Below are 14,154 nucleotides of genomic sequence, written 5' to 3'. Positions count from 1 at the left end.
ATACTATTACCAATTTTTTAGGGGTCATTAAATACAGATCTAGTAAAAAAAAAGAAAAACCAGGCTTTGAGGTGTAAGGAATTGCATACGCCAGTACAAATTAGAGTGGCTGCTTTCAATTAAATTCCATTCACATGATATACTTTAAGAAGTGATCCCTAATCCAACTCTTGTTCATTTTATCTTTCCTAAAAATCTCAAATTGAATGTCTCACTATTCTCTGATGTTGAACAGAGTCTAGAGACAAGCTTAAAACATACTTTTGGATTTTTAATGTGCTACAGCCTATTGAAACACTAATATATTTGATATTTGCAGCTGTAAGGGCTTTTTTTCCCTTCTAAACTCTTATGCTTTTGAATGTATGACACTGCTTGAACTGTAAATACCCAGTGTGGTTTATATAAACATATTTATATTATGTATGTATGTATGTATGTATGTATGTATGTATGTATGTATCTATCTATCTATCTATCTATCTATCTATCTATCTATCTATCTATCTATCTATCTATCTATCTATGTGTAAAATATGCACAATACACATACCTAAAAAGAGCCAACTCCATTGAAAAGTTAGTAAGGAGTACACTTTACTTCCTAAAATGACACACGTAACACTGCCACAGGACAGAAAGAAACTCTGGCTTCTCTGAAGTCAGACTTTTTCAATGAATTTTCAAGATTTCTTACAGTTCAAAGAGCTCAAATCTGCTAACTGCTAACACTGATGAGACAGCCTCCCATAGAAGAGAGCCACACAGCATCAGTGCCATTCAGTTATGATTTAGGACATCTATAGGCACATTATGACAAGTAGCAGTAATAAGTTAGGTAAGAAGTAAGACTGCTGAGAGAATTTTTAAACAAGGAAGGAAACATGCAAATTCATAAAGAAATGCTTGGCTAGGGTTTTTAAAATCTATTTAATTACTCGGTACAGATGAGGTATCCTATCAAAGTGTAAGAAGTCAAATCTTGGCTCCGCTACTGTAAATGGGAAGATGCAACTTCACTTAAAGGATGAAAGATCTCAAATACAGACATTAATCTGGTTTAATCACAAACTAGAATATAAAAATTTTTGAAATATGTGAAATAATTCTGAAGAAGACTCAGAACTTTAGTATTTTGGCAGAAAGTGGTAAAAAACAAACTTACAAATGAGAGAGCATTAACTGTGAACTTTCCAAACAGGAATACTTGTACAAGCAATTTAGTATTTTTCTTAAAGATAGTATTGGTACTAACAGGCAATTTAAACAGATACTGACTTGATTTTGACTTTCATTGTACTGAGTTGCACCATCTTAGCTCCAGTGACTTCACATGTCTAGTCAGTTCTGTCAGTTTCAGAAAAGCAGAATTAGATGCAACAGTTTAAAATGATTTCTCAAGAAAAATTTTACTAGATATCACATATTCACAAACTCTTGTTGTTAATTTGATCCCTATTTCTCCCAAACATCACCCTAAAATTCACGCTAATTTTCAGAAGACTTTTTTACCATCAGCATATCCCCAGTATATTGGCACCTTCAGTAATATCTTTCATCTCTGACACTGCAGTGATTCAATCGAGAAGGAGATTGACTAGCAAGCCACTTGTAAACTTGGATTTTACTGTGCCAGGAATGCATTTATTGGGAAATCTAAAACTGAGTTCAGTGAACTGCCTATGTCAGTCCTTTCAAAGTTCTAGCAGTAACTTGGTAAAATCAAAGGTGATGTGTGAATATTTGGGAACATCTTATAGTTGTTACTTTTTTGTCTAAGAATATAAGATATTCATTGCAATCGGTATAATAACATGGCTTTGAGATTTAACTTTCAGCTAATAATTGTTAACTTTGGGGTCAGACCATTTGCAAAGGCATTGAAAAGTGACTGTGGAAATAAAAATATATTTCAGTTTGCTCACTGCATGAATTTAGCAGCATCTATACTCTGATGAGCCTTGGGAAATTTGAACAGATCTCTCATAAAAAAAGATAGAGAAGTGAAAACAACTTCTAGAAAAAAATATTTCATGAGGAAACTCAGAAAAATACCAGTGCAAGAGGGAAGTATAGAATCAGAAATTACATTCCTTTTTTTAGTCTTCCCTTAACAGCAGCTACCAGCTATTTTTAAGGTGTCATTTGTATTCTGTTGCACATAATATGCACAGATGAATCACATTTATTTGGTGGACAACCACAACTGATTTGTATGAAAGCTATGGAAACCTGCATTTTTAGATTAACACGTATGTTGCACACAACTTGGCTCTATACAGAATTAGGCAAAGTACATGCCTTCTGGTTTTGTTTTGCCATAACTGCATGCACTTAGGCTATTACATGTTTACTCTGGTAGGCCTACTGTGACATGGAAAGTGGTGGAGGAGGTTGGACAGTTATTCAGAGACGTGAAGATGGCAGTGTGGACTTTCACCGGACATGGAAAGAGTACAAGATGGTAAGCAATGTTTTCTGAAGCCTTAATATTAGTTATTATTATCTGAAATCTAATACACTAAAGTCACATTAATAGCATCCTTAGAATGTAAGCCACTTTAAAAAGTTGTCTATGTCCTTAGATGCTCATTTCGAAAATCCCAGAGTAGTGTAAGTTGTTTGTCTAAGCAGACTTGCAAGTGTGATGTTTGTTTTTAAAGAGAAACCTTACTTTTCTTTAATCAACTGTTCCATCATATGTCTTCATTTTTTGAGTTATTTATATTTGTGTTTCCAGTGGCAACAGTCGAAACTGCTCCACATTTACCAAGTAATACTGATTGACTGATTCAGATTCCTGAGCTTGTCCTTGCTGAAATTAACTTTTTGAAATAATACAGACCAATAACCCTTACAGACACTGTAAACTATTAAAAACTGATAAAACAAACAAACTCAAGATTAAAAAAACATAAACAAAACAAAGCTATAATATAATATATAGTTCAAAATATACAACTTGCATTCCAGGGATTTGGTGATCCTGCTGGGGAGTACTGGCTGGGAAATGAGTTTGTTTCTCAACTGACTAATCAGAAGCGTTACGTTCTTAAAATACACCTGAAAGACTGGGAAGGAAATGAGGCATATTCATTGTATGACCACTTCTCTCTAGCAAGTGAAGAACTTAAATACAGGTAAGCAGGAAAATCAGACTTGAATAAAAAAAAGCTCTGATAGTAATCACTCTAACTTGTGTAGATGCATGACCTTATTTTATACAAATTGTGAGTATTTTTCATTTCACTCAGAAAATAAAGTTTGCTCCATTTTTCATCTATTGCCTAAAAAAGGAGAAAATGTGTATTTTATTGGTGGTGGACCTTCCTGGGTGAAGAGATGGTATGAAATAAGATAGGATACATGTGCCAGTATAGTAGATGGCAGTGCACAGTCATCAGAACAATAGGAACCTGTCTGCAGTTGCTATCAAATTCAGATTCCCTGCAATAAATACATTTCTGGAAGGTGGATGACTAAGATGAATAATACTGAATGGATTTTCCACTTAAGTCAGTGGCTAGTACAAACTGTTCTATTGTCATGAATAGCACATTGAGATAATGTGGTCTTATGCTTCCATGACCCACTGGCTAAGATTCTCAGAGAATAACTTTCCTACCTGTGAAAATGAAGGAAATGTGCATTTCAGCCACCACCAAACTTGTTAAACACCCGATTTCAGTGGACCTATTATTTATGCTCCCATCATCCTGTAAAATGTGAAGCCTCACAATTTCTTCTTACTTCTTGGTTAAAATAAAAAATACAAATTTTAAATAAATACTTTTTATATAAATATTATCATAGCATTATATACTTTAAATAGTATCATAGTGTTATATATTTTGAAATAGTATCATCCACGGCTGAAATATATGGGCAGTTCATAGTTCATTCTCCAGGCTCTCTGTAAATGCAGTATAACAGTATAACAGATGCTTTCCTACTACATGGTCCATGAAGTGTTTTTTTAAGACTCTTACAGATTCACGGAGCTTTAGGTGACTGGACAGAAAAATTGCCTACATTTAGATTAATTTCTCCAAGACTTCTGCCACTTATTTGTTGTAAATAAAGTTAATCTGACACCTGAGAAAACTGATGCTGTTATTTCAAATCGAGTCTTATATGCAAGCAAAGCAACCTCAAACTATCAGCATCTGACACACCCCCCTCTCTTCCCCCCCCCCCCCCCCCCACATGTTAGATCTTAATGCCTTGGTAGTATACAGTTGTCTCAGCTCCAAAGTAAATATTTTCTCATCTGGAAACAGTCAGAATCTACAGCAGAGATTTTTTTTAAAGTAATGCTTTAAAATACTTAGAAAGGCAACCTTTGCAAAATGGGTCATTACCCGTGTCCATTGACAATATTAAAAAATAATTAGCGAAAACTAAGATGGTAAAAGAAACTTTACTATAATACACAAACATGGAACACATCATAAAATGGAGCCGTTTAAAGAATATACTTAACATTATGAAAAAGAAAAAAAACCTAAAGAAGGTATTCAATTAAGAGTATCTTCCATGCCCTATCCATGGCAGTGCTCAAACCCAGGATGGATGGGGCTTTGGGCAGTCTGTTTTAGTGAAAGGTGTCCCTGCCTATGGCAGGGGAGTTGGAACTAGATGATCTTTAAGGTCCCTTCCAGCCCAAACCATTCCATGATTCTGTTATCTATTACATAAATAAGATTAACACATTCCAAATGCTGGAAAGATTATGAGTTGGGCCATTAAACTGAATTTCTTCATATAAAAAACCCTGAGATCAGAATGGACTTTGAATCAAACTTTCTGACCTCAAAGTTAACAAGTCAAATCAGGTTGCTCCAGGCTTTTCAGTTGTGTCTTGATAACCTCCAAAGGTGAAGACTGCACAACCTGCTTGTTTGTCCTCATGGTAAAAAGGTTTTCCTGAATCCAGTCAGAACCTTTCATTTCAGTTTCCATCCATTGCCTGTCATCTTCTGATATACTAAGCTGTACTCTAAAAATTAATAAAATACTATGCTTACATGAGACTTCAAATAATATTTGAAGATCAAGCCAAGCTGCATACATTATACTTGGAACTTTTAATGTCATCTATGTTATAAACTGGTTTGCATAATTTTGCACTCACCTTAAGAAAAAAATTGAATAATTTTTTGAAAGACATTTTTGAGAAAATCTGTAATGAGCTGATCTTTTGAAACCTAAATGAGTAAAATTTGTTCACTCATTGTTTTCAAATAAGGCATATAAAATGGGTTAAAATATTCTGTTAAACTACCAAAGACAACTATCATAACCAGAGAATTACGTGTAAGATGAAGACTGATCCTAGGACAAGTTAATTCTCCTCAGAGAGTCAGATCTCCTCCTTAAACAGAATGCCTATGAGAAGCATGAGGTATTTGATACCAAAATCCAATCACCAAAGAGATACTGTGAGAGCAGAGGGTTCAAGGCCTTGATAGCCATGTAATTGCCCTGTCCAGTTTGGTGTCCTGTGTCTCTCCCACTGACACTGCATCAGCACCTATGTAAGCAGATCCCAACACAAAAGCAGCCTCACTGAAAGCTTACCTTCCCAGGGAATTGAAGGAAACTTAAATACCTGTGATCATTTAATGCTAATAAATCTATGAGGGATGTGAAGAGTAATTAGGAAAGTGGAAAGGGAAATATTGAGAAACATCTAAAATATCAGGTAATAGCTTGTAATTAATACTCCAGGTACTGCTTTTGTCTCTCATATATGCAGAGTTGTAATGCTAAAGTACTTATGCTAACAGCAAAATAGGAATCAAAATTTTTGTTTTAAACTTAATAAAAAAATAATTGCATTAATGTTGCATGAAAGTACAACAAACAAAGTACTTTCATTATTAAGAAATACATGATCTATATGAAAAAGTCCAGGAGTTATTATCCATTTTCTCTAATTTGCTTCTAATATGACATGAACAATCATCTCTGTAAATGTGGAGGCTGTTCATTAGGATATTGTGCTGGCCATTTCTGTTCATATGAAAACATTGTGCTGAAAAACAGCTTACAACAGTACATTGGCCAGAAGAGAACTTAACTGTTTGAACAGGATATTTATTACAAACTATTCCATCATTATTTTGCAGATCAGCTACCATCAACTTCCATGTAATAATTGTTTTTCCATTTCTCACTTCTACAGGATTTACCTTAAAGGACTTACTGGGACAGCGGGCAAAATAAGTAGTATAAGCCAACCAGGAAATGATTTTAGCACAAAGGATGCAGACAATGACAAATGTATTTGCAAATGTTCGCAAATGCTAACAGGAGGTAGGAATGTTTTTATGTTTTTCAGTCTTCCTATTTTTATTGGCACTGAATTTGTCTATGAGATAAACAGTGATAATCTTGATTTAATAAACTCTGACTATTAAAAAAGTTCAAAACTAACAGATAGAAACAGTGGTGACTCCAAATGAAGTATTTTATCATTTGACAAAGGTTAGTTAAAGTAAAACAAGAGAAGTTAAAACTGGAGGGAAAAAAGTCGCCAAAGCTGGGGTATAAGAAAGTGTGTAATTGTGGAACTAATCAGAGAGACAGCTGATTTTTCTTCCAAGAAATGAGATAACATTCAGAGATCAAACCACAACTCCTTGCAAAAAAACCTGTTTCAGAGATCCAACTTGTCAGTGAAACGGCTCCTGATTCTTTAGGCATAAACTCTTTCCCTAACTACCCAGAGAAGAAAATCCCCAAAGCTACTGTGTACTGCACATGCTACAGAATTATACAAGAATTATAAATATATTTTGATACAATTCTGAAGTAGTAAAGATACACCACAGATATATCTACATTTTTCTAGCAGTTGTTCACTAGTTATTTTAGTTCTAGGTGGTATTTTTATGTTCAACCAGACAAATAATTCTATAATTTGTTAATCAAGAATTCCACATTCTGAAATGTAGGCAACTTCTTTGTAAATTTGACTTCTCTTCCCTTTACCTCTTAAGCAATGGTTCATTTTCCTATAGTGCAAGTTGCAAGTTTATCCGAAAGGATAATTGGATTACTGCCCTGCATAACAGAACACATACACTATCACCATCAAAACAAAAGTATAATAATATTATTAATAAAAATAAATTTTCCTTATGACCCACCAACTGGTCAGGACTATAAGGAAACAGAAGTTTGTGATGCTTTTTTCTCCCTTTTCCTTCTTACCAAATTTCAGGAGGTTTCAAACTGATTTGCAGAGAGAACCGAATTAACCCTCTAGAAAGAATTAGGAAAAGAATTGAAATCTGTGAAGAACAGGAATTTGCCAAAGAGTAGATAAAACAAAAGACAACTCGGTATCATTATAGTTCAATTTGTGTTCTGCCTTCAGATTGTTAACAATGTTTGATGTCAATAAGCTTGACTGAACAGCTTCCCTTCTCAATATTAAAGTACAATGTACTACATAAACTTCAAGGATATGTAGTTGATACATAAAACACATTTCTTTCCTGAGTTTGGGGCAAGTATTTTATACTGACATTTCCAAATCATAAGAATGAAAAACTGGGTTTAGATTTCTTTCTCATTTCCAGACAACAAAGTGACCTTACATACTATTTTGAAAATTACTTCTGCTGATGTTTGCCTTCTGTCTTGCAGGATGGTGGTTTGATGCATGTGGTCCTTCTAACCTCAATGGAATGTATTATCCATTACGACAGAACAATAACAAGTTTAATGGGATCAAGTGGTACTACTGGAAGGGCTCGGGATACTCTCTCAAAGCTACGACTATGATGATTCGACCAGCAGATTTCTAAATGTTTTTGCATTATGTGAATTGTGTATTGTATAGTTTTCAAAGACTTAATTTGCCAAGCATATAAACACACATCTGCAACTTGTCTCATTTTTCAAGCCCAGAAAACGTGCACTAGTGTTCTGAAGGGGTCACTTCAGTACAATTCCTGAATGGCAATACCCTTGATCAGCTAAAGCTCATATTATTCAACCAGACACAAAGTCTAAAGCATCAGCCTGATATAACAGTGATATGGCCAAATGACTGATTAAAAAGAACATCCAAGAAACTCTCAGACAACTTAAGGACTCTGTTTTATTGATCATTTATGCTATGTATGTGTTAGTAAATAACTGGAACTGTGAAAAAAACTCGAAAATAGTTTTAGAAATATGTGTTTTGCCTCACCACTGTACTTTAAACGTTAATATAAAACACTTTGTTAGATAGAGAACTATTTATCTTTCTGTGTTATGTTTGCCCTTTATGTACATAAAAAAATACTATCCTGTAATTAACTCAGTACTATGGTAGTTAGAGAATACATTCTTTCCCCCCAAAGTCTCCTAAGCAATTCTTACACTTACTTGGGGATTTTTTCCAATAGCCTGTATTACGTTATTTAACAGAGGAAAAAAAGCATTTAAATAGTTTGCATTTATTCTTGGGAAATACCATGTACAAAAATCACCATTTCTTTCAGTTTGTACTATTACAGTTACTATCTTTAAATTACAAAAATCCCTATAAATTACAATATAGTATGTATTTCTTTATATTTTTATGAAGATTGCACTTTTTCCTTCCCTTGTCATTTACCTGTAAAATAATTGACCAGTATTCTATAAATGAAGTGATGGCATTAACACCAGATGTCCGGCTGGGGGTTTTTCAGTAAGGCTAGGGCTTTCCCCCAGAAATTTTCCCTAAGAAAGCCCTCAATGTATGGCACAATGTGAATAAATTACTCTACTAGGTGATCTTTGTTTTTTTTTCTTCATAATGTGCTTTAAAATTGCATGCTAAACACTGCAGTTCAAATGGTGAAAATATTTCTTCATAAATCATATAAAACAATTCTGTGGATTTTCCATAAGTTAAGTTTTGATTTTAATTCTTGTGCTTAGTCTTTGCCTTAAAGTACTATTTTTGTAAAACTTTACTTTCAGCAGATGTCTGAATTAGTTACAATGCAAGAACATTGCCCAAAACAGAACAACAGATTGATTTTCTAAGCCAGTCTTCAATTTATCATAACTTGCACTTGGTAGACTATAATACTGAAAGCCCCACAAAAAGTGTTCAGATACTATCCTTCAATTGATAAAACCATCATCTTAATGGGAAAATGAAAAAGAGTGAAGTTTCTGCATTGGCCCTGCACTTGAGTCATATAAAGAACACTTTGCTACTAATTTGTACATAGTCTAAATTCAGAAACACATTCTGATGGAAGACAAGATTATTTTCCGCATTAATTTCATCAGTGGTGAGCCATAAAGCTTCTCATATAGATAAAAGACTGGTAAGTTATTTGCCAGGTTTCTCCACTGTCATTCAATTCAACAACTTTTCTCTTTTAAAGATATTGGAGCTTCACAACATCCTTCCTGTAGCTGCCATCTGGCACCCTTTAAATACAAGTCAAAACAAGCAATATTACCCACTAGTGAGATACCCTGCTGCTTCTAGAGCAATAGGTAGTATTACGTGAACAACAAGCATACAAATTCCCCCAAAACGGGATATATGGGAATTTATTAGAAATAAATCCCTGTTTTAGAATAGTTCTACCTCTGTCACATTTCCTCTAATTAGTTCTCTAGCCATTTCAAATAGATGATGTTCATTTCTTACTGTTAGCACAGCCATGCACCATTAAACTGTCATTATTCACCTTGGAAAAAGCTGAATTTCATAAGTGCATGAAATTATCCCCATGCTTGCATCACAATAATTGAAATCCTCTGTATTTATTTTAATTATTTTGGAAGATGCTATACAAATTCATATGTTATCAGTTTTAATTATAAAACATTATTCCATAAAACTTGGTAGCAAGTCTATGAGCTATTCCACTTACATAAAAACTAGTATTATAGAGATTGAGCATGGTAAAGTTAGCTTTTCCAGCTCACTAATGAAAAATTCTAAACTGAACAGACTGATTATAAAATAGCAATGTAAACCATATAAAATGGCCTTATTTCATCTAGGAAAATAAGTTGCTATAAAGAGCTCCTTTGCTCCAAATCTGTTGCTACACAAAGTAAATTGCAAACTCCTTTTTGATAACAAAATTATTTTCTAAATTAAGCTCTATAGTTTTCAGTCCAAAATAGCTTATGCTTCACAATTGTCAGGGCAAACAGCCACCTTTAATGTGAACAAAAGCCGGTGCTTTGTGTGATGTGACAAGTAGTGCTTGACTTCTGAGGGGAGGTATCCAATTTGCAGGCGATCAGAAGCGAACAGTGATTTGTTGCTGATAATAAAAAGCAGCATATCTTCAAACCTATTGCTGAACTTGAATACAAAAAATCCGAAGAATATTATGTTTTCTTTTAGAAAATGTACAACCAAATATCTGAAAATGCAACAGATATACAAAAAGAGAAAATAATTTGTACAGTTAAACATAAAAATAAGAGTTAAGCACATTAATAAATCAATGACATTTAGCAAATATTCAAAACTTAATAATGCATGGCTGTGTTCAGCCAAGTATAGTAATTTCTTAAACACATACAGAATCCCACTTAGGATTTAAGTTACAAATTTTAAGGTGGTACTTGTGTATATTTTTTTTACAATTACTTTTAGCAATTTACAGTGAGAATATTGGAGTATGTTAGCTTTATACTCATAGCTGTATATATTTATTGGAAATATAAAAACTTTGTTAATCCAAGCCATTTCTCTTTTAATCCCAGGATAAATCAACTTTAACTGAACCACGAAAATTGTAAGTTCTAATACAATTCATAGAGACATCCTACATGAAAATAAATTCTTCATAAATAATCTTGAGCAGGAACAGATGTACCATGCTGTGTAATGTGAACATCATGTCCTTATAGTACCAAAACTATGTTTGTACCAAAAGTAGCTGGAAAACAACCCAAACAGACTGAAAGATAAACCCAATAGATTAGTTATGATTAAATAATCCCTCTTCATTTTCCAGGCCAATTCTACAGCAACAACCTCTATCAATCCTTGTAGTATTTACAGAATTTTGTTTAGAAATGAATTGTGTTTGTCTTAACAAAAGATGGATTAATGCTTGTCTATCATGGTTCTGGAATTGAGTACAAAGGCACTGTATCTACGTTCCTAGATAAAAGGAAAATTAGATACTGAGTTCATGAACAGGTCCTGGAGTAAATAATTAGGTCACCATTCACTAAAACATTCAGTTTTCATGAAAACAAAGACAAGAGCTTTCCATTCCAAGTCACTGAAAGTTTGCTTTTGACTTTGACAAATTTTCAACCAGTATATTTTCATAGCAACACTAAAAAATACTTTGAATTAATGTAGGACAAAAACAAGTTATGATTTGCAATACTACTCTTAGTTGAAATACAAATGTTTTTCTATTGAGAAGGAGCTATCCAGAAATTTTCAAAGGTGCAGTTACAAAAGATTTAACTTGTAACGATAAAGCAGTACCGTATGGATCAAGTATGAATGCTGGATATAGGAGTATCAGAAGTTAGAAGAGGCAATAAAGTTTATTTTCAGGTCATCAACTAAATCTTGAAGTAATTATAAGAAAAAGGAAATGAAGAAATTTAAAGTTTCTCAAAAAACCTTTCCTATATAAGACAAAGAACTATTTCCGTGTAAATTCCAATATCTATGTTTTCTAGCTCTGGAAACTGGGAAAGCTGAAAAAGCATCCCCTGCAATGTCAGACTGAGTAGTTCATCTCTATCATCACAATGAGCAATTGAGATGGTTTAAGCCTGGGCTGACAGGTCAGCTACCCACCCAGTCACAGTTATTTCTATTTTGTATTTTTCCCACTTGCAGCAAAGTATCTAACAACTCCCCTTCATTTTTACCAAATGCTGAGCAAAATACATGTTCCAGAACATAACAAATATATTAAATCAGGATATAAAAAATTCAATCTGAATAATGTGAATAGGCTAACATTGCGCAGAAATGGTTTATTTAGCCTTTAATCTGTCCAAAAATAATGCACGGGATGTGAGTTTCTCATCCATGAGATAAAACTTCAGGTCTTCCTAAAATACATACTGAGGTACAATAAATACTTTGGTTAGATTAAGCACTGAAAGATTGTAGCTCACAGTAACAGACCTTCACACAGACAAATTTCATCTATCTGAACTAATTCTAGGTAAGCCTGAATAGCTGAACCTTGCACCATTGTATGTAACATGGACACAAACAAGGTCCTAGCTGATATTTCAGCTATATAAAAAAAGTTTAATTTGTTGTGTAGTAAAATTAAAAAGCATTTCTTACCCATGATAACAAACCAACACCCATGAGCAATTCCCAGCATAACATTCAAGATACAATGAGGACCCCCAGTAACTACATGACTTGGTTCACATACATCATTTGAGAACAAAAGTCTCCAAACTTGTTATGACCTGAATTACTCTAATTTTTTTCCTAAAAAGAATAGGAAAAAATCCCAACAAATGCAAACAACATTGAATGGATATGCAGAATTATATAAGCACATACACAGAACACACATTAACTCAAACTCATCACATTTCTTTCTTCACTAATTATTTCTTGTCCTTTTCTCACTAAGCCTCTCCCTAGCATGCTAGCCCTAAATTCATTAGCCTCTTCACAGAGTCCAAACAAACCCTTCTCTGTTATCACACAATCATATCTACTTGCACTTCAAAGCCCTTTAGTCCCTCACATCTATCTTGACTGTTAAAAAAGCTTTTCAGCGCAGAATTATCTAATATGTTGTTTGTGTACAATGCCCAGTACAACAGTCTAATTCTTCATTGCTTTTGTAGTACTATCAAAAAAATATTACCAATAAATGCAAACATTTAGACACAGCTCTCTTAACAGGATTTCATTATGAAACACCAGATTTTCAGCATCTGAATAAAATGCTGTGTCTAAATTTAGAGACATTGGATTGAACTATTTTTCAAGAAGTTTAAAACAAATAATAGTAAAAAAGGTATAGCAAATTAATTTCATATTTAAGTCAAAAGGTAATATTGTATATTGAGATGCCTAAAATATCTAACAAGTGACCTTCGGTCCAGTGTGAATTCTGGTCTCGGCTATATTGCTTTGATTGTTACTCGAATATTTACTATTCCGTTTTCATTTTGTGAGTTTTAACTTGACATAGCCTACATGTTTTTGTGACACTGCAACCCATAGTGGCTGGTCCTGCCCCAATTGAATGCTCAGGTGATGCATTTCCATGCTCTACCTGAACCCTTTCTCAGTGTTTTCCTGCATTTACATAAAATTCCTTCTAATGAGAGGAAAAATTCCTGTTGTACAAGATCTGAATCTAAAATGTCTTATAAACTGCAGAGAAATGTCACCAGTTTATACCTGAGCCAGCTACAAAAACTGATGGATGAAAATTTACAGCAAAATTTCACTGAATTTTTAAGTCAGAAAAAGAGGTATCTGCTGGCTGTGAATCAGTGAGCAGCATTTAATATAAACTCAAACCCTGATGCCATAAAATCACTGAACTCATGCATCCTAAAATGTAAATTCTAATGAACCATTTTTGAGGCTGTAGCTACAGGGTAGTAGAATTCACTTTTGACCACTGGGTTGTATTTTGGAGGACTATCTTCTGTCCTTTAGTTCTTTCAGAAGCAGTCCTTCTCCCTTAACCCACTTAAAAGTTGATGAATGCCTACATGCCTACAACTGCAGTCAGTCAAAAGCAGTCTTTACAAAAAGGTTCTGAAGAAAAGCAATTGTTATCAGCAGACATTTTATTTTAATGAAATAATAATTGGGTAGTGGGAAAAGTCAACATACAAGCAACATGAAAGACATACTATATTAATGACCTCTCTAAAAAAAAATAAATTTTTCCCCAGCTCTGCCAGGAATTGTTCTCCTATTTTAGGCAGACCACAGCCTCTGTTTTCCCCTACTATCTACACTGTAGCTATGACCTTTACCTCCTCCTCAGTGATCCTGTACTGCATGACTTGCAAACTTCATTTTATAATCCTGGTGTTACTAGCACCCAGACACATTAAGTACAAGAAAAGTATTAAAAATATTAATTTCATTTTATGTTTCTGACATATGTAAGTATACTTGTTAATAGCTATTGACAACCATTTACAAAAAACTTCTGA

At 33.8% G+C, this 14,154-nt stretch overlaps 1 protein-coding gene across 2 annotated transcripts in view; it reads left to right on the top strand.

The window, feature by feature from the left end:
- The window catches only part of ANGPT2 (angiopoietin 2), a 41,031-nt gene extending 32,197 nt beyond the window's left edge, over window positions 1–8,834 (top strand). For both annotated transcript variants that reach the window (XM_071548452.1, XM_071548450.1), the window contains 4 exons: window positions 2,363–2,464; window positions 2,974–3,140; window positions 6,188–6,318; window positions 7,657–8,834. In XM_071548452.1, the coding sequence (XP_071404553.1) occupies window positions 2,363–2,464; window positions 2,974–3,140; window positions 6,188–6,318; window positions 7,657–7,817 (561 nt within the window). In that variant the 3' untranslated portion in view covers window positions 7,818–8,834. The remainder of the gene's footprint in view (window positions 1–2,362; window positions 2,465–2,973; window positions 3,141–6,187; window positions 6,319–7,656) is intronic.
- Window positions 8,835–14,154: the final 5,320 nt, after the last annotated feature.

Source organism: Pithys albifrons, chromosome 2 (genome assembly GCF_047495875.1).
Source record: "Pithys albifrons albifrons isolate INPA30051 chromosome 2, PitAlb_v1, whole genome shotgun sequence".
Lineage (NCBI taxonomy): Eukaryota > Metazoa > Chordata > Aves > Passeriformes > Thamnophilidae > Pithys > Pithys albifrons.
Note: the sequence above shows the minus strand (reverse complement) of the source record. Positions and strands in the feature narration are given on the sequence as shown.